Here is a 21293-nt window from a genome sequence, read left to right as displayed (position 1 = left end):
ATCTGCAGTGATTTTGGAGCCCCCCAAAATAAAGTCTGACACTGTTTCCACATCTATTTCCCATGAAATGATGGGACCGGATGCCATGATCTTCATTTTCTGAATGTTATAGGTTATTAAAAAATGTTGACTATAGTTATCTGTGCTATCCAGTAAACCTTTGTTGCTTGTTGCATATCTATTTTTTTTAAATTGGAAATCTAGCATTCTATTTGTAAGTCAAACAAGTGGAATAAAAATATTATAAATGTTTTAGTTAGAGAAACAGTCATAAGTTTTCTAAAATATATATAATATATATTATTTATATATATACAGAAGCTTTTCTACTATGCTTGATAAAGTTTTGAGAAAGAACATCCAAAAAAAAAAGGTGGAGAAATTGGAAAATATAAACTAAATGAGATGGGAGCACTGAATATGTAATAGAAAAAGTGAAACTAGATAAAAGTAAAAGATCATCATATAGTCCAGTTATGTTTAAATATGGTTGCATATTAGAAAGATATCTGGAACTCTGGCCAAAAAACCCCCAATATCTGGGCATTTGTATTTTTCAAAAAATTCGAAGATGATTCTGATATGCATCTGGATTTTAAAAAGCGATTACAGATTTTTCTGTTAAACAGTAGTTTTGATGATACTTAATTCTGTTATTTTTCTGTTGACCAATCATGATGCAGTGGTATTAAGGGAGTAATAGTTACATGATCACAATAGTAAAAGATATTTATCAGTTTTCACAATCAATAGCCAGACCAAAAAAAAAAAAAAAGATAATTACAGTGGCAAGCCATAATGGGACCATGATTAATCAGCAATATAAAACAGTCACATACAGTTTGAGGGGCCACGCAGAGTGGTGTGGTAAGTGGAAGTGCACACATGCACATGGTTCCACCTGCCCAGCCAGTCTGTGTCATTTGGTTGGTGCATTTAATCCATTTACATTTAAGGTAATTATCAATATTATGATCCTTTTACCATTTTCTTAATTGTTTTAGGTTTTCTGTAGGTCTTTTCCTTCTCTTGTTTTCCTGCCTAGAGAAGCTCCTTTTAGCTTTTGCTTGTCTGGAAAGACTATAATTTCTCCGTCAAATCTGAATGGTAATCTTGCTGGGTGGAGTATTCTTGGTTGTAGGTTCTTTCCTTTTCATGTCATTCCCTTCTAGCTTGTAGAGTTTCAGTTGAGAGTTCCCTGATGGGAGTTCCCTTGTATGTTATTTGCGATTTTTTTCCTTATTGTTTTTAATATTTTATTTTTGTCTTTAACTTCTGTCAGTTTATTGCTATGTGCCTTGGTGTGTTCTTCCTTGGGTCTGTCCTGCCCGAGGCTCTGCTTAGGGGACTTGATTGACTATTTCCTCAAAGTTTTCAGCTGTGTTATCTCTTCAAATATTTTCTCAGGTCCTTTCTATCTCTCTTCTTCTGGAACCTCTATAATGCAAATGTTGATGCACTTAATGTTGTCCCATAGGTCTCTTAGGCTGACTTCATTTCTTTTCATTCTTTTTTTCTATATTCTCTGTGGCAGTGACTTCCACCGTTCTGTCCTCTGGGTCCATTTGTCTGTTCTTCTGCCTCAGTTATTCTGCTATTGATTCCTTCTAGTATATTATTCATCTGTCTGTTCTTTAGTTCTTGTAAGTCATTGGTAAACATTTGCGTCTTCTCCATTGTTTTCCCAAGATCCTGGGTCATCTTCACTATCATTCTAAATTCTTTTTCTGGAGGGTTGCCTGTCTCCACTTCATTCAGTTGTTTATCTGGGATTCTATCTTGTCCCTTCATCTGGGACATAACTTTCTGCTTTTTCATCCTGATAAAACTTTCTGTAATGTGGTTTTTGTTTTCGCTGTTGTGGGGACTGCGCTTCTTCCTGTTTCTTCTGTCACTTCTCTGATGGAGGAGGCTGAGAGGCTTGTTTAAGCTTGCTATGGGAGGGACTGGTGGTAGAAAAAACTGGGTCTTGCCCTGGTGGGCAGGTTCTTGCTCAGTAAAGCTTTAATCCACTTGTCTGGTGGGGTTGCACTCAAACCTCCCTCATAGTTGTTTGGCCTGAGGTTACCCAGTCCTGGGGTCTGTGGGCTCTATGGTAGGGTTAATAGTGGCCTCTAAGAGGGCTTACTCCCAAGGGGGACCTTCTCAGACTGCTGCTGCCAGTGCTCCCTTGCCTACCCATGCTTCCACAGGAGACCCTCCAACACTTAATAGGTAGTTTTGGTTCAGTCTCCTGTGGGGAGACTATGCTCCTTTCCTCTGGGTCTTGGTGGGCACAAGAGTTTGTGCTCTCCAAGACTGGAGTCTCTGTTGACCCTAGTCCTATTCAGTTCAGTTGCTCAGTCGTGTCTGACTTTTTGCTACCCCATGAATCGCCGCACACCAGGCCTCCCTGTCCATCACCAACTCTCGGAGTTCACTCGGACTCACTCCATCGAGTCCGTGATGCCATCCAGCCATCTCATCCTCTGTCGTCCCCTTCTCCTCCTGCCCCCAATCCCTCCCAGCATCAGAGTCTTTTCCAATGAGTCAACTCTTCGCATGAGGTGGCCAAAGTACTGGAGCTTCAGCTTTAGCATCATTCCTTCCAAAGAAATCCCAGGACTGATCTCCTTCAGAATGGACTGGTTGGATCTCCTTGCAGTCCAAGGGACTCTCAAGAGTCTGCTCCAACACCACAGTTCAAAAGCATCAATTCTTTGGTGCTCAGCCTTCTTCACAGTCCAACTCTCACACCCATACATGACCACAGGAAAAACCATAGCCTTGACTAGATGGACCTTAGTCGGCAAAGTAATGTCTCTGCTTTTGAATATGCTATCTAGGTTGGTCCTAACTTTTCTTCCAAGGAGTAAGTGTCTTTTAATTTCATGGCTGCAATCACCATCTGCAGTGATTTTGGAGCTGAAAAAAATAAAGTCTGACACTGTTTCCACTGTTTCCCCATCTATTTCCCATGAAGTGATGGGACCGGATGCCATTATCTTCGTTTTTTTAATGTTGAGCTTTAAGCCAACTTTTTCACTCTCCCCTTTCACTTTCATCAAGAGGCTTTTTAGTTCCTCTTCACTTTCTGCCATAAGGGTGGTGTCATCTGCATATCTGAGGTTATTGATATTTCTCCCGGCAATCTTGATTCCAGCTTGTAGTCCTAGTCCTGTAGGAGTCTAGTAATCAAATCCCACTGGCGTGCAAAGTTAGATTCTCTGGGGATTCCCAGGCCCTTTGTCAGATCCCCAGGCTGTGAAGCCTGATGTGGAGTTCAGAACCTTCACAACAGTGGGAGAACTTCTTTGGTATTATTGTTCTTCAGTTTGTGGGTCACCCACCCAGTAGGTATAGAATTTCATTTTATTGTGATTGCGGCCCTCCTCCCATCTTACTGCAGCTTTCTCTTTGTCTTTGGCCATGGGGTATCTTTTTTTGGTGGGTTCCAGTGACCTCCTATCAATGGTTATTCAGCAGATAGTTACAGTTTTGCTGCTCTCGCAGGAGATGAGCACACGTCCTTCTGTTCCACCATCTTGACCAGAACCTCAGTTTTCTTTACTAATTTTTTTTCACTTCTTCAATGAAGCTTATGTCTTAAGTATTTTATTTTTGAGATTGCAATTTTACAAAGTATTTTCTTTTCCAGTTTTCTTTCTGAGATTTCATTGTTGGTGTAAAGAAATGCAGCCGATTTCTGTCCGTTAATCTTGTATCTTGCTACCTTGCTGGATTCTTTTCTTAGTTCTTTTCTGTGAGTCTTTGGGGTTTTCTGTGCTACTGTTATCGTTCAGTCGTGTCCAACTCTTTGCAGCCTCATGGAGTGCAGCATGCCAGGCTCCCCTGTCCATCACTATCTCTTGGAGTTTGTTCAGATTCATGGTCACTGAGTTGGTGATGCTATCTAACCATCTCATCCTCTGCCACCCCCTTCTCCTTTGGTCTTGCACCTCTCCCAGCATCAGGGTTTTTTCCAATGAGTCGGCTCTTTGCATCAGGGGACCAAAATATTGGAACCTCAAGCATCAGTCCTTCCAGTGAATATTCAGGGTTGATTTCCTTCAGGGTTTGATCTCCTTGCATTCCTAGAGAGTCTCAAGAGTCTTCTCCAGCCCCACAGTTTGAAAGCATTAATTCTTCAGCACTCAGCCTTCTTTATGGTCCAACTCCCACATCCATACATGATTACTGGGAAAACCATAGCTTTGAGTATATGGATCTTTGTCAGCAAAGTTATGTCTCTGCTTTTAATACACTGTTTAGGTTTGTCATAGCTTTCCTTCCAAGGATCAAGCATCTTTTAATTTCATGGGTACAGTCAACATCCACAGTGATTTTGGAGCCCAGGAATAATAAAATCTGTCATTGCTTCTGCTTTTTCCTCTTCTGTTTGTCATGAAGTAGTGGAACCAGATGCCATGATCCTAGTTTTTTGAATGTTGAGTTTTAAGTCTGCTTATCAAGAGGCTCTTTAGTTCTTCTTCACTTTCTGCCATTAGAGTGGTATCATGTGTGTATCTGCAATTGTTGATATATCTCCTGGCAGTCTTGATTCCAGCTTGTGATTCATCCAGCCCTGTATTTCCCATGATGTACTACTCTGCATATAAGTTAAATAAGCAAGGTGACAATATACAGCCTTGTAGTCCTTTCCCAATTTTGAACCAGTTCATTGTTCCATGTCTAGTTCTAACTGTTGCTTCTTGACAGGTTTCTCAGGAGTGTACAGGTGTACAGGTTTCTCAGGAGACAGGTAAGGTGGTCTGGTATTCCTATCTCTTTAGGAATTTTCCATAGTTGGTTGTGATCCACACAGTCGAAAGCTTTAGTGTAGTCAATGAAGTAGATGTTTTTCTGGAATTCCCTTGCTTTCTCTGTGACCCAGTAAATGTTGGTGATCTGATCTCTGGTTTCTCTGCCTTTTCTAAATCCAGTTTGTATATCTAGAAGTTCTCAGTTGATGTACTGAAGAGTCCTAGCTTGAAGGATTTTGAGCATAACCTTTCCAGGATGGGAAAAGGTCAGTTTTTCATTCCAGTCCCAGAGAAGGGCAATGCCAAAGTGTTTTCTATATATAATATCATATCATCTGCCTACAGTGGCAGTTTTACCTCTTTCCTTCCAATTTGGATACCGCCCCCCTTTTTTTTTGTCTTACTGATAAGCCATGGCTAGGTTTTCCTCTACTATATTGAATGAAAGAGATGAGAGTGAGCATCCTTGTCTCATTCCAGATGTTAGCAGGAAGACTTTCAGCTTTTCACCACTGAGTATTAACTGTGGGTTTGTCACGAATAGCTTTTATTGTCTTGAGATGTGTTCCCTCTATATCCAGTCTGGTAAGACTTTTTATCATAAATGGATGTTGCTTTTTGTCAGATGTTTTTCTCTGCATCTATTGAGAAGATCATGTGGTTTTTGTCTTTTCTTTTGTTTGTGTCTTCTATCACATTGATTGATTTGCTTTTGTTGAACCAATCTTATAAGCTTAGGATGAATCCCACTTGATTGTGGTGTGTGCTGTTTTTTATGTGTTGTTGGATTCAGTTTGCTAATATTTTGTTGAGAATTTTTGCATCCATATAGACGGCAGCCCACCAGGCCCCCCGTCCCTGGGATTTTCCAGGCAAGAGTACTGGAGTGGGGTGCCATTGCCTTCTCTGAAACCAAAGATGTTGGTCTGTAATTTTCTTTTTGATGGTGTCTTTGTCTGGTTTCTGTATCAGGGTCGAGAGTGTTTCCTGCTCTTCCATTTGTTGGCAGAGGATCAATGTAAGTTCTTTATATGTTTAATAGAATTCTCCTGTGAAGCTATCTGTTCCTGGACTTTTGTAGAGTACTTTTTCGTTTTAAAAATAATTTTATTTGTTTCTGGTTGTGCTGGGTCCTTGTTGCTGCTTGGGCTTCTCTCTAGTTGCAGTGAGTGGGGGCTACTCTGTGGTTGCAGTGTTGTGGCTCACTAGTTTTGGTGCTCAGCCTTAGTTGCTCCTCAGTGTGTGGCATCTTCCTGGACCAAGGATTGAGCCCGTCTCCTTCATTGGCAGGCAGATTCTTTACCTCTGAGCCACCAAGGAGGCTGTATAGAGTACTTTTTAATAACAGATTCTGTTTTGCTTCTAGCGATTGATCTATTTCTTCTTGATTCAATTTTGGTGGAGTATATGTTTCTAGAAACTTGTCCATTTCTTTTAGGTTGTCGAATTTACTGCCATGTAATTGTTCATAGTATTCCCTTAGGTTTTTTTGTATTTCTGCAGTATCAGTTGTTACATCTCCTTTGTCATTTCTTATTTTGTTGATTTGGATTCTCTATTCTTCCTGGTCAGGCTGGCCAGAGGTTTGTCAGTCTTGTCTATCCTTTCAAAGAACCAGGTCTTGGTTTTATTGATTATTTTTTTCCTCATATTTAAAAAAAAATTTGGATTTTACTCTTTTTCTTTCATATCTGTATTATTTCCTTCTTTTGGCTGATTTTAGGTTTTCTTTTCCTTTTTTTTCTTCTGATTTCTTAAAGTGGTAGTTTAGGTTGTTGGAGATTTTTCTTGTTTCTGAGGAAGGAATGTATCAGTATGGACTTCCCTCTAAGAACCACATTTGCTGCATTCCAGAGATTTTGCATGGTTGTGTTTTCATTGTCATTTGTCTCAAGGTATTGTAAAATTTCCTTCTTAATTTCGTCATTGACCCATTGGTTTTTTAGTAGCATGCTGTTTAATCTCCAGTAATTGTTTTTTTTCTCATTTCTTTTTTTGTGGTTGATTCCTAGTCTCATGCTGTTGTGGTCAGAAAAGGTGCTTGAGATAATTTCTGTACTCTTAAATTTGTTGAGGCTTGTTTTTTGTCATAGTATGTGATGAATCCTAGAGAATGTTCAGTGTGCACTGGAAAAGAATGTGTATTCTGGGATTTTTTTGGATGTAATGTTCTGAAAATATTATTTATGCCTAAATGTTTTATTGTATCATTTAGGATTTTTGTTTCCTCACTGAGTCTGTCTGGAAGATCTGTCCATTGATGAGAGTGTGGTGTGATAGACTCTTATTATTGTGTTCCTGTCAGTTTCTTCCTGTATGTGTGTTAGTGTTTATGTATTTGGATGCTTGTATCTTGTATATGTTGTGTGAAATCCTTTTCTTGGATTGATCCTTTTGTCGTTGTATAGTATCTTTCTTTATCTTCTTTATGGCCCCTTTTTAAAAGGAATTGAATCATACGCGTTTATTTCTCTTTGGACATGCTGGGTCTTCACTGCTGTGCGGGGGCTTTCTCTGTTTAAGGCGGGCAGCGATTCCTCCCCAGTTGTGGTGTACTGGCTTCTCATTCAGCGTGAAGAGCCTCTGCTCTAGAGCTACAGACTCAGCATTTGTAGTGCACATAGGCTTACCTGCCTTGCGGCCTGTGTGGTCTTCCCATTCCAGGGATCAGACCCTTGTCCTCTTCATTGGCATATGAGTTTTTAACCCGTGGACTACAAGGCAAGTCCTGCGGCCTTTGTTTTAAATTCTTCTTTGTCTGATACAAGTATTGTAATCCCTGCTTTTTTGTCATTTCTGTTCACATGAAATATCTTTTTCCATCCTCTCACTTAGAATCTATGTGTGTCCTTTGCCCTGAAGTGGTTATCTTTAGGTATATTGTAGGCTCTTTTTTTTTTTTAATCCAATCTGCCACTCTGCCTTTTGCTTAGAGCATTTAGTCCATTGACACTGAAGGTAATTATTGATAGATATGTATTCATTGCCATTTTAAACCGCATTTTCCTCTTGATTTTATGTTTCTTCTTTGTTCCTTTCTTTTTGTTTTTCCTGTTGTGCTTTGATGATTTTTTGTTTTTTTGGTATTATACTTATGTTCTTTTGGGGTTTTGTGAATCTATTTTATGTTTTTTGATTTGTGGATACCCTGTTTTTCAAGTATGTCAACCCCTTCCTTATGAATTTCTCTTAGACTGGTAGTCATATAGGCTGAAAGACATTCTAGGAAGAAAACTACATTTTCTCACTTTCCTCCTCCACGTGTTATGATTTTGATGTCCTGTTCGACATCTTCATGTCCATCCTTTTGTTCTTCATTGTGTTATCATCACTTTAATAGAAGTGTTTTTAATTTTTTTATATGTGTAATGATTTAAGTGATTTACTTTCCAGTTTTGATTTTCTCTTATAGATTCTTCTTTTCTTTAACGATTTAGAGAAGATCTTTCAATATTTCCTTTAAGATAGGTTTCGTAGTGCTGTGTTCTTTTAGTTTATGCCTGTCTGAGAAATTCTTTATCTCGTCTTCTTTTCTAAATTATAGTCTTGCTGGGTAGAGTATTCTAGGTTGTGAATTTTTCCCTTTCAGGACTTTGAGTATATCTTGCCACTCCCTTCTGGCCTGTAATGTTTCTGTGCAGGTGATAAACCTGCTGCTGCTGTTGCTGCTAAGTCACTTCAGTCGTGTCGGACTCTGTGTGACCCCAGAGACGGCAGCCTTATGAGGGGTCCTTAGAATTAAATCTTTGTTTTTTTCTTTCTGCCCTAAGAATTTTCTCTTTAACTTTTGCCATTTTTATATAATATGTCTTAGTATAAATCTGTTTGGGTTTATCTTATTTGGGACCTCCTGTGCTTCCTGTTGGAGAAGGCAATGGCACCCCACTCCAGTACTCTTGCCTGGAAAACCCCATGGGTGGAGGAGCCTGGAAGGGTGCAGTCCATGGGGTCGCTGAGTCGGACTTGAATAAGTGACTTCACTTTCACTTTTCACTTTCATGCATTGGAGAAGGAAATGGCAACCCACTCCAGTGTTCTTGCCTGGAGAATCCCAGGGACGGGGGAGCCTGGTGGACTGCCGTCTATGGGGTCACACAGGGTTGGACACGACTTAGCAGCAGCAGCAGTGCTTCCTGTTAGGGCTTCCCAGATGGCTCAGTGGGTAAAGAATCCACCTGCAGTGCAAGAGTCAGAGGAGATGTGAGTTCAGTCTCTGGGTTGGGAAGATCCCCTGGAGGAGAGCATGACAGCCCACTCTTGTATTCTTGCCTTGAGAATCCCATGGACAGAGCAGGATATCTGTTTGCTTTTACAGGTTTGGGAAGTTTTCAGCCATGATTACTTCAGATAATTTTAGACCCCCTTCTGGTAGCCATCTTACTGGTGGATTTGCATGCCTTTTACTATCCCACAGGTCTCTTATATTGCTTTCATTTTTTTCATTTGGCTTTCTGTCTGCTGTCCTGATTGAGTGATTTCCATTATTTTATCTTCCAGGTCACTTATTCATTATTCTGCATTGTTTATTATGCTGTTCATTGGTTTTAACTCAGCTTTCATCTCTGCAAATGAATATTCTAATCGTTCTTGGTTCTTTGTAGTCCTTTATTTCTTTTTACAGTAGTCTGCATTTCTGTTGATAGCCTTTCTTAATTCCTTCAGTATTTTCATTACCTCCTTTTTGAAGGTGATGTTTATTAAAAGAGGTCTGTTTCATTGTTCTTTTGGGGGATTTCTCTTGGTCTTTTAATTGAGAATGGTTCTTCTGCTTCTTCATTTTACTTACACTTTTCTTACTCAGAGTTTAGGAAAACTAGTTATATACTGTGGCCTTGGAGGGCTGTTTATATGTGGGGTTGTCCCTTTGTAGCTTGTGTAGGATTAATACATTTGATATGAGGGCACTTTCTAGTATGGATGCCTAGAGCCTCTTTCTTCAGTGTGTACTGGTTTTTATCCCCTTGATGGGGGTGTGCAGATGCAGGAGTTTATTGCCCAGTCCTGAGGTTCGCAGTGGTGGCCCAGGGGCACCCGTGGGGCATGCAATGGGAACGGAGGTGGCTCGTGACTATTCTGGAGTCTGCACAGGCAGCAGCAGGGGGTTGTGACTGCTCTGGGTTCTGGAAGGGAGGTGGTGGGGGCTTGTAACCATTCTTGGTGTCTGGAATGGAAGTGGTGGGGGCTGAAGAGCACTAGAAGCCCATGCTGCTAGCAGTGTCCCGTCCGCTACTAGTACGCACACTGGGGAAAGGGCTGTAATCGGGTCCTACCCCTCTTCTCATTGCACCCCCTAAACAATGGCGGCTAGCCTCTAAGGTCGCCCAGGCTTCCTTTGAGTTGAGCTCAGACTGGCTCGCGCTCCAGCCCCACGCTCCCCAGGCTGTTTCTGCAGGGCCAACCGCAGTTCTCTTAGGTTCCGATCTCTGAAGCCCGCCTGTCAGCACTCAGTCCCTGTCCGCACCAACAGAAGAGCATCTCAGGCTAGGGAGTGCAGGTTGGCAGCACCGACCATCTGTGCAGTTTTCCCTCTGGCCTGACTGTACAAACGAGCTGCACATTCTTCTCTGAGACTCAGAAACTCCCCTTATGTCCTGACCAATCTCCTGCCAGTGAGGGAGGTTCACAGGGTGCAGGAACCTTTCCTCTTTCATGGCTCCCTTCCACAGGTGCAGGTCCCATCCTGATTCCTTTCTCTATTTCTTTCTGTTCTTTTTTCCTACCCGGGTATGTGGAGATTTTCTTAACCTTTCAGAAGTCTGAGGTCTTCTGCCAGCTTTACAATAGATACTCTGTGAGAATCATTCTACATGTAGATTTATTTTTGATGTTTGTGGGAGAAGGTAAACTTCAAGTCCTACTACTCTTCCATTCTGATTGCTCCTCTGTATGTCTTTTTTGGAGAAATGTCTAGTTAGATTTTCTGTCCATTTTCTGATTGGGTGGTTTGTTGATAGTGAGCTATATGAGCTGTTTGTATATTTTGGAGGTTAATCCCTTGTCAGTCACATTATTTGCAAATATTTTCTCCCATTCTGTGGGGTGAATTTTCCTTTTGTTTATGGTTTCCTTTCCTCTGCAAAAGCCTTGAAGTTTAATTAGGTTCCATTTGTTTTTGTTTTGATTAGTCTAGGAGGTAGCCCTAAAAAGATACTGCTGCGATTTATGTCAAAGATTGTTCTGCGGCAGTTTTCCTCTAAGAGTATTATAGTATCCGATCATACAGTTAGGTCTTTCCTCCATTTTGAGTTCATTTTTGTCTATGGTATTAGAGAATGTTCTAATCTCATTCTTTTACATGTCACACACCAATTTTCCCAGTACCACTTATTGAAGAGACTGCGTTTTCTCCATCATATATTCTTGCCTCCATTGTTGTAGGTCAATTGACCATTGGTACATGGGTTTATTTCTGATCTTTCTAGCCTGTTCACTTGATCTATAGGTTTGTGTTTGTGTCATTATATACTGTTTTTTTATTACTGTAGCTTTATAGTATAGTCTGAAGTCAAGGAGCTCTGTTTTTCTTTCTCAGTGTTCTTTGGTTATTTGTGGTCCTGCATATAATAATCTCATTTTAAAAAATTTTTGATAAGTAAAATTGCTTGAATATTTTCTGTTTAGAAGTAATATTCTGATACTTATTAAGGTAGCATGATTTTCCTCTTTTTACCTTCAAAGGTTGCTCAAGAAACAGATGTTAGAGCCCAGATTCGTCTACAGTTTCGTGATGTCAATGGAGAACTTGTGGCTGTGCAGAGATCTATGCTTTGTACTCAGAAAAGCAAAAAGACAGAATTTAAAACCTTGGAAGGAGTCATTACTAGAACAAAGTAGGTGTTTATTTTATATTTGAATGTCTGATCCTTTTTGTCTTTCGGTCTACAAACCTGTATGTTTTCCTTCTACATTTTAAGTTTATTTTAAGGGAACTTATTAATTATTTTTTTGCTTTTTAAAACTATTTCAACGTAACTATGCTTACAGAAATACACTCATATGGGTTAATAAAATACACAATTTGGACCAAAAACCTGGTACAAGGTTTGCTTGGAAAAAAAAAAAACAAACACCAAAGGATTTGCAGTCTGGTTTTTTAATCTATTAAAAATGGAACTTATTAATTTTTAAACAGACTTTACCTTTAAACCTGTTTTAGTTTCTTAGCACAACTGAGCAGAAAGTAGAGTTTCATCCTACCTCTACACCTGTACAGCCTTATCACTATCATCATTTAATTTTTTATTTGATACTATTTATCAGTTAAACAGAGTGATCCCATTAAAGATTTAGTAATACTGGTCCATTCCTTTGAGTAAATTTATGGACAGTTGCTGAATTGAAGGTGCATAATCACTCAAATACAGACTGAATGAGTGAAAAGTGCTAGTAATCATGTCTGTAGGGAAAGATGAGGTAAGCAGATAGGTAGGGAAGCGTGTTGTCCCTTTCAGCTGCTGTCATTCTGTTAAGGGCAGGTATCATCTTGAAATGGGTTTGGATGTTGGAATTAGGCTGCCCTGAGTTCAAAGCTTTATCCTTATTGAGCAAATTATTTATCATCTTATCCCTTTCATTTATTAATTTGTTAAGCTAATTAAATAATCTGTTAACCAATAATGTGTAGCACCTATTATGTGCTAGAGACGGTGACTTTTAAACACACTCAGGTCTCTCCTGCAAGCTCAGGTTTCATTTCACTTCAGTTACAGTCTGTCTTCATCTTCCCCTTTATGGTCAGTTTTTTCAGAAGAGTTATTGATACTCACTATCTCCATTTCTTCACTTCCTTCTGACTCTTTCTCTTGCCCCATTCTTATATTGAAACAGCTACAACTGTCACAACCTCTGTATTAATTAGAATAATGCTGTTGGGCTTCCCTGGTGGTTCAGAGGGTAAAGAGTCTGCCTGCAATGCAGGAGACCTGGGTTTGATCCCTGGGTCAGGAAGATCCTCTAGAGAAGGAAATGGCAACCCACTCCAGTACTCTTGCCTGGAAAATCCCATGGACAGAGAAGCCTGGTAGACTACAGTCCATGGGATCGCAAAGAGTCAGACACGACTCAGCGACTTCACTTCACTTCGCTTTACCAAATAGACCTTGCAGTGAGTCTCTATTTTTCTAATTTGTAAAATATGGCTTCATTATCACCGTAGATATCTTAGAAAGGTGTTAGGGGTTGAAGTAAAGGACATAAAATGCTTCATGTGTCACTGGGACACATTAGTTTTCTGTGATTGTTACAACAAATCACAAACTTAGTGGCTTAAAAGAGTGCAAACTTATCTTATAGTTCTATAGTTTAGAAGTCCAAATCGGATCTCACTGGCTTAAAATCAAAGTATTGGCAAGGCTTTGTTCCTTTCTGGAAGCCCTAGGGAACATGTGTTTCTTTGCCACTTTCATGTTTCAGGGGCCACCCACATTCCTTGGATCATGAAAGTCTCCAGCAGTGAGCAGAGTTATCGCATCATCCTTATTTCCTCTTCTGCCTCCCTCTCCCACATTTAATCCCCTGTGATTACCTTGGGCCCACCTAGATAATCTCTCTATTTAAAGTGAGATGGTACAGTGAAATGCTACTAAGCAGTTCAAAAAAAAAAAAAAAGAATGATCTGTTGATACAGCAGCATGGATAAATCTCAAAGAAATCAGACAAAATAGAATACATACTTATTCCATGTATATAAAACTCTTGAAAATGTAAATCTGTAGTGTTTTAAAAGATCAGTCATTGGCTGAGAGTAGGGGTTGGGGTAGAGGAAGGTCAGAATTACACAGGGACATGATGAATATGTTGCAGATGATAAATATGTTCATTGTCTTTACGGTGGCAGTGGTGTCACGATTATATGCATATTTCAAAAGTAAAAGCCATTGTACGGTTTTAATATGTGAAGTTTATTATGTGTAATTTGAAAATATTTTAAAATGTTGAAAATTGTAATCAAATACACTTAACATCAATTTCCAAAAATAAAGTCAGATGAGGAACTGTCCACTTAGCCATGTAAACTAACGTATTTACAAATTCCAGGAATTAGAATATAACTGTCCTGGAGGGTCTGTGTACAACTCAGTAAATGGTAGCTGTTAATCACTTATTGAAAATTCTTTTCTAGACTTCCATTTTATAACACAATATTTTTGCCTCTTTCTCTCCCTTACTCACATCCTACCCAGTCAATTGTTTGGAGTTCCATAGGCTCTGTCTTAGGTCCTCTCCTAGTTTTGCTCTACATTCTCATTCTTTTTCATTTGCATTTGTACATACTTGTCAGGCGAGTGTATGCTCCTCGGCTCTGTTCGGTCACAACAAAGATTTGGAGTGATGGACATTAAAGCCCTCAGTGCATCAAGCTCTCGGGTCTTGGACAGACTGTGATATAGCTCTTAGACAAATCGGTGTTACAGGTCTATTTTATTTAGAAAATAGCAAGAGAATCCTCGAGGTGTGAGGGCATGCCGACCCAAAGACGTGAAGAGAAGAGAGTGGGGGAGCATGCCAGTGTGCAGGAGAGGGAGGGAGAGAGAGCCCTTTGGCTCCTCTTTTTATATGTTTTCCCTCCCCCCGGGCCTGCCCTATGCAAATTGGGCTAGCTGGGGTGCTGTTTGATCTACCTGAAGTCCTCACTCCAGTGGACCTTTCTTTGACCTTCCTTTGTTCTATTTTCACAGGCTTTTCCCTTCTTTGTCTTTTAGCCACCACCATTTTGGACTCCTGTTTCCTGTTCTAACTACCTAACATATTCATATGTATTTGCAGGTGACTCATACATGAATGTCTCTAGAGTAGACCTCTGTTTCCAGACCCATGTACTGAGCTGTCTCTTTCATTTTCTCCCAGTTCTTCCAAAGAAACCTCAGTTTCAACATATTCAAAACCAAGCTCATGATCCTTTCCCCCTTGGCTCCCCGTTAGAAAGCCTCCTACAACGTCCTGGTCTGTCTTTGTCCATTCTGTCCCCCTACAAAACATTTTCAGTACATTCAGTGTAACATTTTCAGAATACATACAAAATGACAATAAAGACAGACGTTACCTCTACTGACTGTATACAAGACAGAAGGTTTGAAGGAAAAAGGTCAGTTTACCCTTCTGAAGAAAGGTACTGAGAAATCACTTGGAATCCAAGGCTAGGGATGCTCCTGGCCCCAGGTGTAATGAAATAGGGAACTTATTTAAAAGGCCCTGAGGCAATTCTGTTTTGATTGTTTTGTCATTGTGACCCTAGAACTTAGGTCTATTGATTAAGAATCTTCCTAGGATTTATTTGGATGGGCATCACTAAGGTTTGCCTTTACACTCCTTTTATTGTGTCTTTTACTAAATAGTCCCTTATCTAATCAACACAGTGTCAATATTTTTTTAAGTACCTTTGCCTGTCGGCTGTGTATCATCATGCTTTATTCTTTTGATCTCTTATTTTCCGTATTTTAAAATTTTGAGGATGGAAGATAGTTTATTTTCTTTTATGTACTGCCTATAAATGTTTTCCAGCTACATAAAAAAACAATTCTAGCACCTGTTCCCTACCACCCTGTTTTACATACTTTTTCATTTCACTTATACTGAAACATTTGAGAGTTATACTTTTTAGTATTAGAAGGCCATCCACTGGGGATGGATGAGGGGGATTTTTTTGGCTTTTTTGTAAGTACGGGCACAAAGAATTAATTAAGTAACAGACTAGATACAATTGAATGCCATTTTACATAAATTCTTGATTATCCTTTTCTGCAGGCATGGTGAAAAGGTCAGTCTCAGCTCCAAGTGTGCAGAAATTGACCGAGAGATGATAAGTTCTCTTGGGGTTTCCAAATCTGTGCTAAATAATGTCATTTTCTGTCACCAAGAAGACTCGAATTGGCCTTTAAGTGAAGGAAAGGCTTTGAAGCAAAAGTTTGATGAGATTTTTTCAGCAACAAGGTTTGTAACCTATAATTAGATTTTGTAGTCCATTAAGTTATTGAGCCAGAATTGCAATTTGGATGCTTCTTTTTCTAAACAGAAAGTCAGCAATTATACCACTTATCCAGTGGAAACCAGTGGGCATATTTCCTTTCAGTTTTCTTTCTTTGCATGTTTATTCACTTGGTTGACAGAATATATGTAACATTTGTACTTACTGTTATGTCATAAGCATTTTCTGAGTTATTAAAAACTCTGTAAATGTTATCTTAATGACTGCATAATATCCATTGTTTGAATATACTATAGTATGCTTACCAAGAAATTTGCTTTTTATTTAATATCTTCAAAGGTACATAAAAGCCTTGGAAACACTTCGGCAGGTACGGCAGACGCAAGGTCAGAAAGTAAAAGAATGTCAAACAGAACTAAAATATCTGAAGCAAAACAAAGAAAAAGCTTGTGAGATTCGTGATCAGATTACTAGTAAGGAAGCCCAGTTAACATCCTCGAGGGAAATTGTCAAATCCTATGAGAATGAACTTGATCCATTGAAGGTAATTTGATCTCTTGTATGCCAAGGAGAAGGTCACCATTTATCTATCTCTTACCCTAAAAGTACTTATTTTTCTGTGAATGGTATGTGTATTTCTTGAAAAAATGATCAGAGACTATATGTTAGGGTTCTGTCTTAGGTCTGTGTTCAGTCTGAAGATCTTGCATTTGAGAGTAAACAAATTTGTAGTATCATTAAATGAGTCATGTCACTAGTTTTTAACAGTGTAATGACTCCACCTTACAATTCTGTATTCTTAAGATTAATTTTTAATCATTCATTTATTTACGGGTGCACTGAGTCTTTGTTGCTGCATGCAGGCTCTCTCTAGTTGCTGTGAGCAAGGGCTGCTTTTTGTTGCAGTGCACAGGCTTCTCATTGTGGTCGCTTCTCTTGAGCACAGGCTGTAGGTGCATGGGCTTCAGTAGTTACAGCATGCCGGTTCAGTAGTTGGTGGTTTATGGGCTCTAGGGCAGGTAGGCTTCAGTAGTTGTGGCTGTGGGCTTAGTAGTTGCAGCTCTCAGGCCCTGGACCACAGGCTCTGTAATTGTGGTGGGTGGGCTTAGTTGCTCCGTGGCATGTGGGATTTTCCTGGACCAAAGATTGAATGTGTCCCCTGCATTGGGAGGTGAATTCCCAATCACTCTACCCCCAAGGAAGTCCAAAAGAGATTATTTTTAAATTAACAGGTCTTTCTTTGCAGTTTTTATAATTTGTATGATGTTCTTGACATTGTGCAAAATTTGAAATTGATGTGTAGCATGTTGATATATTTACAAATGAGTGAGATTTCTGAATTCTGTGATTTGTAAGCAAGACTTTAACAGAATCCTATTCATTCATTTCATAAGCATGCATTAAGTGTTTCCAGTTTGTCAGGGTATATACTATGTTTGGAGCTACAGGTGCAGAGAACGACAGTAGTGTCCTTTCCATTTAAGGTATTACTGGTCTAAAAAAACTTTTTTTTAAATGGCTTTTTAAAGTAGCAGAGGAAAGTTTAAAATTTTTTAAATTATTGATTTGGTTTTTTTAAAACTCTCTTATAAATACTGGTATAGATATTTGAATTGTAATCTGAAAGTAGCTTGGTTTTCTGTCCCAGTGCCTGTTGACATGAATGCATCCTTTAGTGAGCATTTATTGTTTTGTGTGTAGCACTGTGCTAGGTACTCTTGAGGATTGTTGTTGTTGATCAGTCGCTAAGTCATGTCCAACTCTTTTGACCCCATAAACTGCAGCATGCCAGGCTTCTCTGTCCATCACTGTCTCCCTAAGTTTGCTCAAGCTCATGTCCGTTGAGTCAGTGATACCATCCAACCATCTCATCCTCTGTCACCCCCTTCTTCTCTTGTCCTCAATTTTTCCCAGCATCAGGGTTTTTTTTCCCATGAGTCAGATCTTTGCATTAGGTGGCCAAAGTATTGGAGCTTCAGTTTCAGCATCAGTCCTTCCAATGAATATTCAGGGTTGATTTCCTTTAGGATTGACTGATTTAATCTTCGTGACGTTCAAAGGACTCTCAAGAGTCTTCTCCAGCACCACAGTTCGAAAGCATCCATTCTTCAGTGCTTAGCCTTCTTTATAGACCAACTCTCACATGCATACATGACTACTGGGAAAACTATAGCTTTGACTATACAGACCTTTGTTGGCAAAGTGATGTCTCTGCTTTAAAACACTGTCTAGGTTTGGTATAGCTATTCTTCCAAGGAGCAAGTGTCTTTTAATTTCGTGGCTGCAGTCACCATCCGCATTGGTTTTGGAGCCCTGTTCTCTTGAGGATAGGGAAGCCAGAGACTTAGACTTTGTTTTTAATGATCTGGTAGTCTAGTTGGAGAAAGAAAGAATATATTTTGAAAGATAGTTAGGATTACAAGCAAGTAAAATGAAGAGCTGTAGCAATGTGAATGATATAGTTTAAACATAGGTTCTTTAAGAGCTTGAAGATAGTGATTGTGGCACAATTGAGAGAGGAAAAGAAAATAGATACATTGGACTTCATGAAAACAAAAACCTTTTGTTCAGCAAACTATACCATCAAGAATGCAAAAAGACCACACACAGAATGGGAGAAAATATTTGCAAGTTACATATGTGACAAGGAACTTTTATCTGTAGTATATGAAGAATCCTTGTTGTTGTCTAATCGTTAGGTTGTGTCCAACTCTTTTGCAGCCCTTTGGACTGTAGCCCACCAAGCTCCTCTGTCCATATTTCCTAGGCGAGAATACTGGAGTGAGTTGTCATTTCCTTTTCCAAAGGATCTTCCTGACCCAGGGATCAAACCCACACCTCCTACATTGGCAGGCAGACTTCACTGAGCCGCTAGGGAAGCCCCAGCCAAGATAATGGTAATGCTGCTGCAGCACAGTGAAAACGCTGATGGAAGCCGACAAGTTTTTGAGAAGTAGAAACTCCTCGGTTACAGTAACAGAGGTATTCCTGTTTGTTGCCGTTGAGAATTAATCCAGTTCTTTTTGTTAGACTGCTCAATATATTTTCTGAATACAGTTTTTTCCCCACAATTGATATGAATGATCACATTCATGAAGGACTTTCTGTATGCCCAGTCACTGATCAGAATGCTTTAAAACATATTATACAAGCCCCGTGGTAACCCTGTGAAGTTTTTCAGACAAGAAAAACAGGTATTCATACTGGAAGTAAGGGGTAAACCTAGGATTTAATTCCAGGCCTCTCTGATTCCTAAACCCATACTTTTCTCCTTTGGTCAGATTTATCAAAATATAATTTACTTTTAATAAAATCCACACTTTTGTAATTACTATTTGATGAGTTTGGACAAACGAATACAGCAGTATTACTGCTACTAGTACAGTCAATATATGGAAACTTTCCATCACCCCCAAAAGTTCTTTCAAGTCTGTTTGTAGCCAGTCTGCTACCTCCACTCCCAGCCTTTGGTAGTCACTAATTTGTTTTGTGTTTTGGCTTTTTCCAGAATGCTACATCAGTGGAATCTTGCATTATGTAGCCTTTGTGTCTATTAGCATAATACTTTAAAATCTATCTATGTTGTTGCATGTTTGAGTAGTTCATTCCTTTTTATTGCTGAGGATATTCCATTTTAAGGATATATTGCAGTTTGTTCATCTGTTCTTTTGTTGGTGGACGTTAGGTTATTAACAGCTTTTAGCTATTACAAATAAAACTACTATAAACTTCTGTATAGAGGTCTTTATTTGGAGATGCGTTTTCATTTCTTTTGGGTAACTCCCTCAGAGTGGGTTGTGAGGGTATATATTAAGTGTGTGTTTTACCTTAGATGCCAAACTATTTTTCAGAGTGTCACTTTGGTAGTCTCATAACAGTGTTTTAAGAGTGTAGTTGTGCTTCATCCTTATCAGGACTTAATGGTACTATTTTTTATTTTAGCAATCAGTAAATGTCTGATTGCTGTTGTTGTTCAGTTGCTTAGTCCTGTCCAACTTTTTGCCACCCCACGGACTGCAGGATGACAGGCTTCCCTGTCCTTCACTATCTCCCATAGGTTGCTCACATTCATGTCCATTGAGTTGGTGATGCCATCCAGCCATCTCATCCTCTGTCGCCCTCATCTCCTTTTGCCCTCAGCCTTTCCCAGCATCAGGGTCTTTTCCAGTGAGTCGGCTCTTCTCCAGTGAGTCAGCTCTTCTCAGGTGACCAAAGTATTGGAGCTTCAACTTCAGCATCAGTCCTTCCAGTTGAATATTCAGGGTTGATTTCCTTCAGGAGTGACTGATTTGGTCTTGCTGTCCAAAGGACTTCAAGAGTCTTCTCTAGCCCCACAGTTGAAAAGCATCAATTCTTTGGTGCTCACCCTTCTTTATGGTCCAACTCTCAGGTCCATACATGACTGCTGGAAAACCCATAGTTTTGACTATATGGACTTTGTCAGCAAAATGTCTGCTTTTTAATGTGCTGTCTAGGTTGATCATAGCTTTTCTTCCAAGCAGATTTTTACTTCATCAAAATTAACATTTTCTTATCGCTTTTGCTTTTTGTTTCCTATCTAAGAAATCTTTGCCTGACCCAAGGTCATAAAAATTTTCTTCTTGAAGTTTTATAGTCTGAGTTCTTTTATTTAAGTATATTTCAGGTTAATTTTTTAATACGGTATGAGGTGAGGTTGAGATTTACTTCTTTACATAGATGTCCAATCATTCCAGCTCCCAGAGCCTATAGTCTTAATTGTTATACCGCCTTGCCTCCCAGTGTCATCTCCCATTTTTAAGTATGGGACTCTGTACAAGTCCTCTGAGTCTCCTGCTGTACTTAGCATGTACAGGCACACTTTGCTTTATTGTGCTTTGTAGATAACTGATTTTTTTAAATTGATTTTTTTTGTAGTGACTCTATGTCAAGCAAGTGTGTTGGGGTCATTTTTCCAAGAGCATTTGCTCATTTTGGAAGACAGCTGTGCTCACCACTGTATCACCAACGCCATTTGCTCACTTTGTGTCTCTGTGTCACATTTGGTAATTCTTGCAATATTTCAAGCTTGTTCATTGTTATATTATTATGGTATTTTGTAATCAATGATCTTTGGTGTTACTACTGTAATTGTTTTGGGGTGCCACAAACCACACCCATATAAGACAGCAAATTTTATTGTTGTACTTCATTAAATTTCTCTTTTTAAGACAGCACACTTAATCGATAAATGTTGTATGTGTTCTTACTGCTCTACCAACTGTCGATTCCCCTGTCTCCCTCTTCTTCTGAGACACCCGTTATTGAAATTAGACCAGTTATTAACCCTGTAAGGGCCTCTCACATCTTTAAGAGACAGGAAGAGTCACACATCTCTTACTTTAAATCAAAAGCTAGAAATGATTAAGGTCAATGAGGAAGGCATATCAAAAGCCATCACAGGCCAAAAGCTGGGTCTCATATGTCAAGTGGTTAGCCAGCTTGTGAATGCAAAGGAAAAAGTTCTTGAAGGAAATTAAAAGTGTTACTCCAGTGAACTCATAAATGATAAGAAAGTGAAACAGCATTATTGCTGATGTGGAGAGTTTAGTGGTCTGGATAGAAGATCAAACCAGCCACAACATTCCCTTAAGTGAAAGCCTCATCCA

At 39.4% G+C, this 21293-nt stretch overlaps 1 protein-coding gene across 1 annotated transcript in view; it reads left to right on the top strand.

The window, feature by feature from the left end:
- Positions 1-21293, top strand: part of RAD50 (RAD50 double strand break repair protein) — a 114071-nt gene that overhangs the window by 31442 nt on the left and 61336 nt on the right. Inside the window, exons 3-5 of the mRNA XM_052643726.1 lie at positions 11421-11572; positions 15486-15671; positions 16006-16210. Coding sequence (XP_052499686.1) covers positions 11421-11572; positions 15486-15671; positions 16006-16210 — 543 coding nt within the window. The remainder of the gene's footprint in view (positions 1-11420; positions 11573-15485; positions 15672-16005; positions 16211-21293) is intronic.

The sequence above is a fragment of the Budorcas taxicolor genome, chromosome 7, assembly GCF_023091745.1.
Source record: "Budorcas taxicolor isolate Tak-1 chromosome 7, Takin1.1, whole genome shotgun sequence".
Taxonomy (NCBI): domain Eukaryota; kingdom Metazoa; phylum Chordata; class Mammalia; order Artiodactyla; family Bovidae; genus Budorcas; species Budorcas taxicolor.
This window is presented reverse-complemented; position numbering and strand designations above follow the sequence as displayed.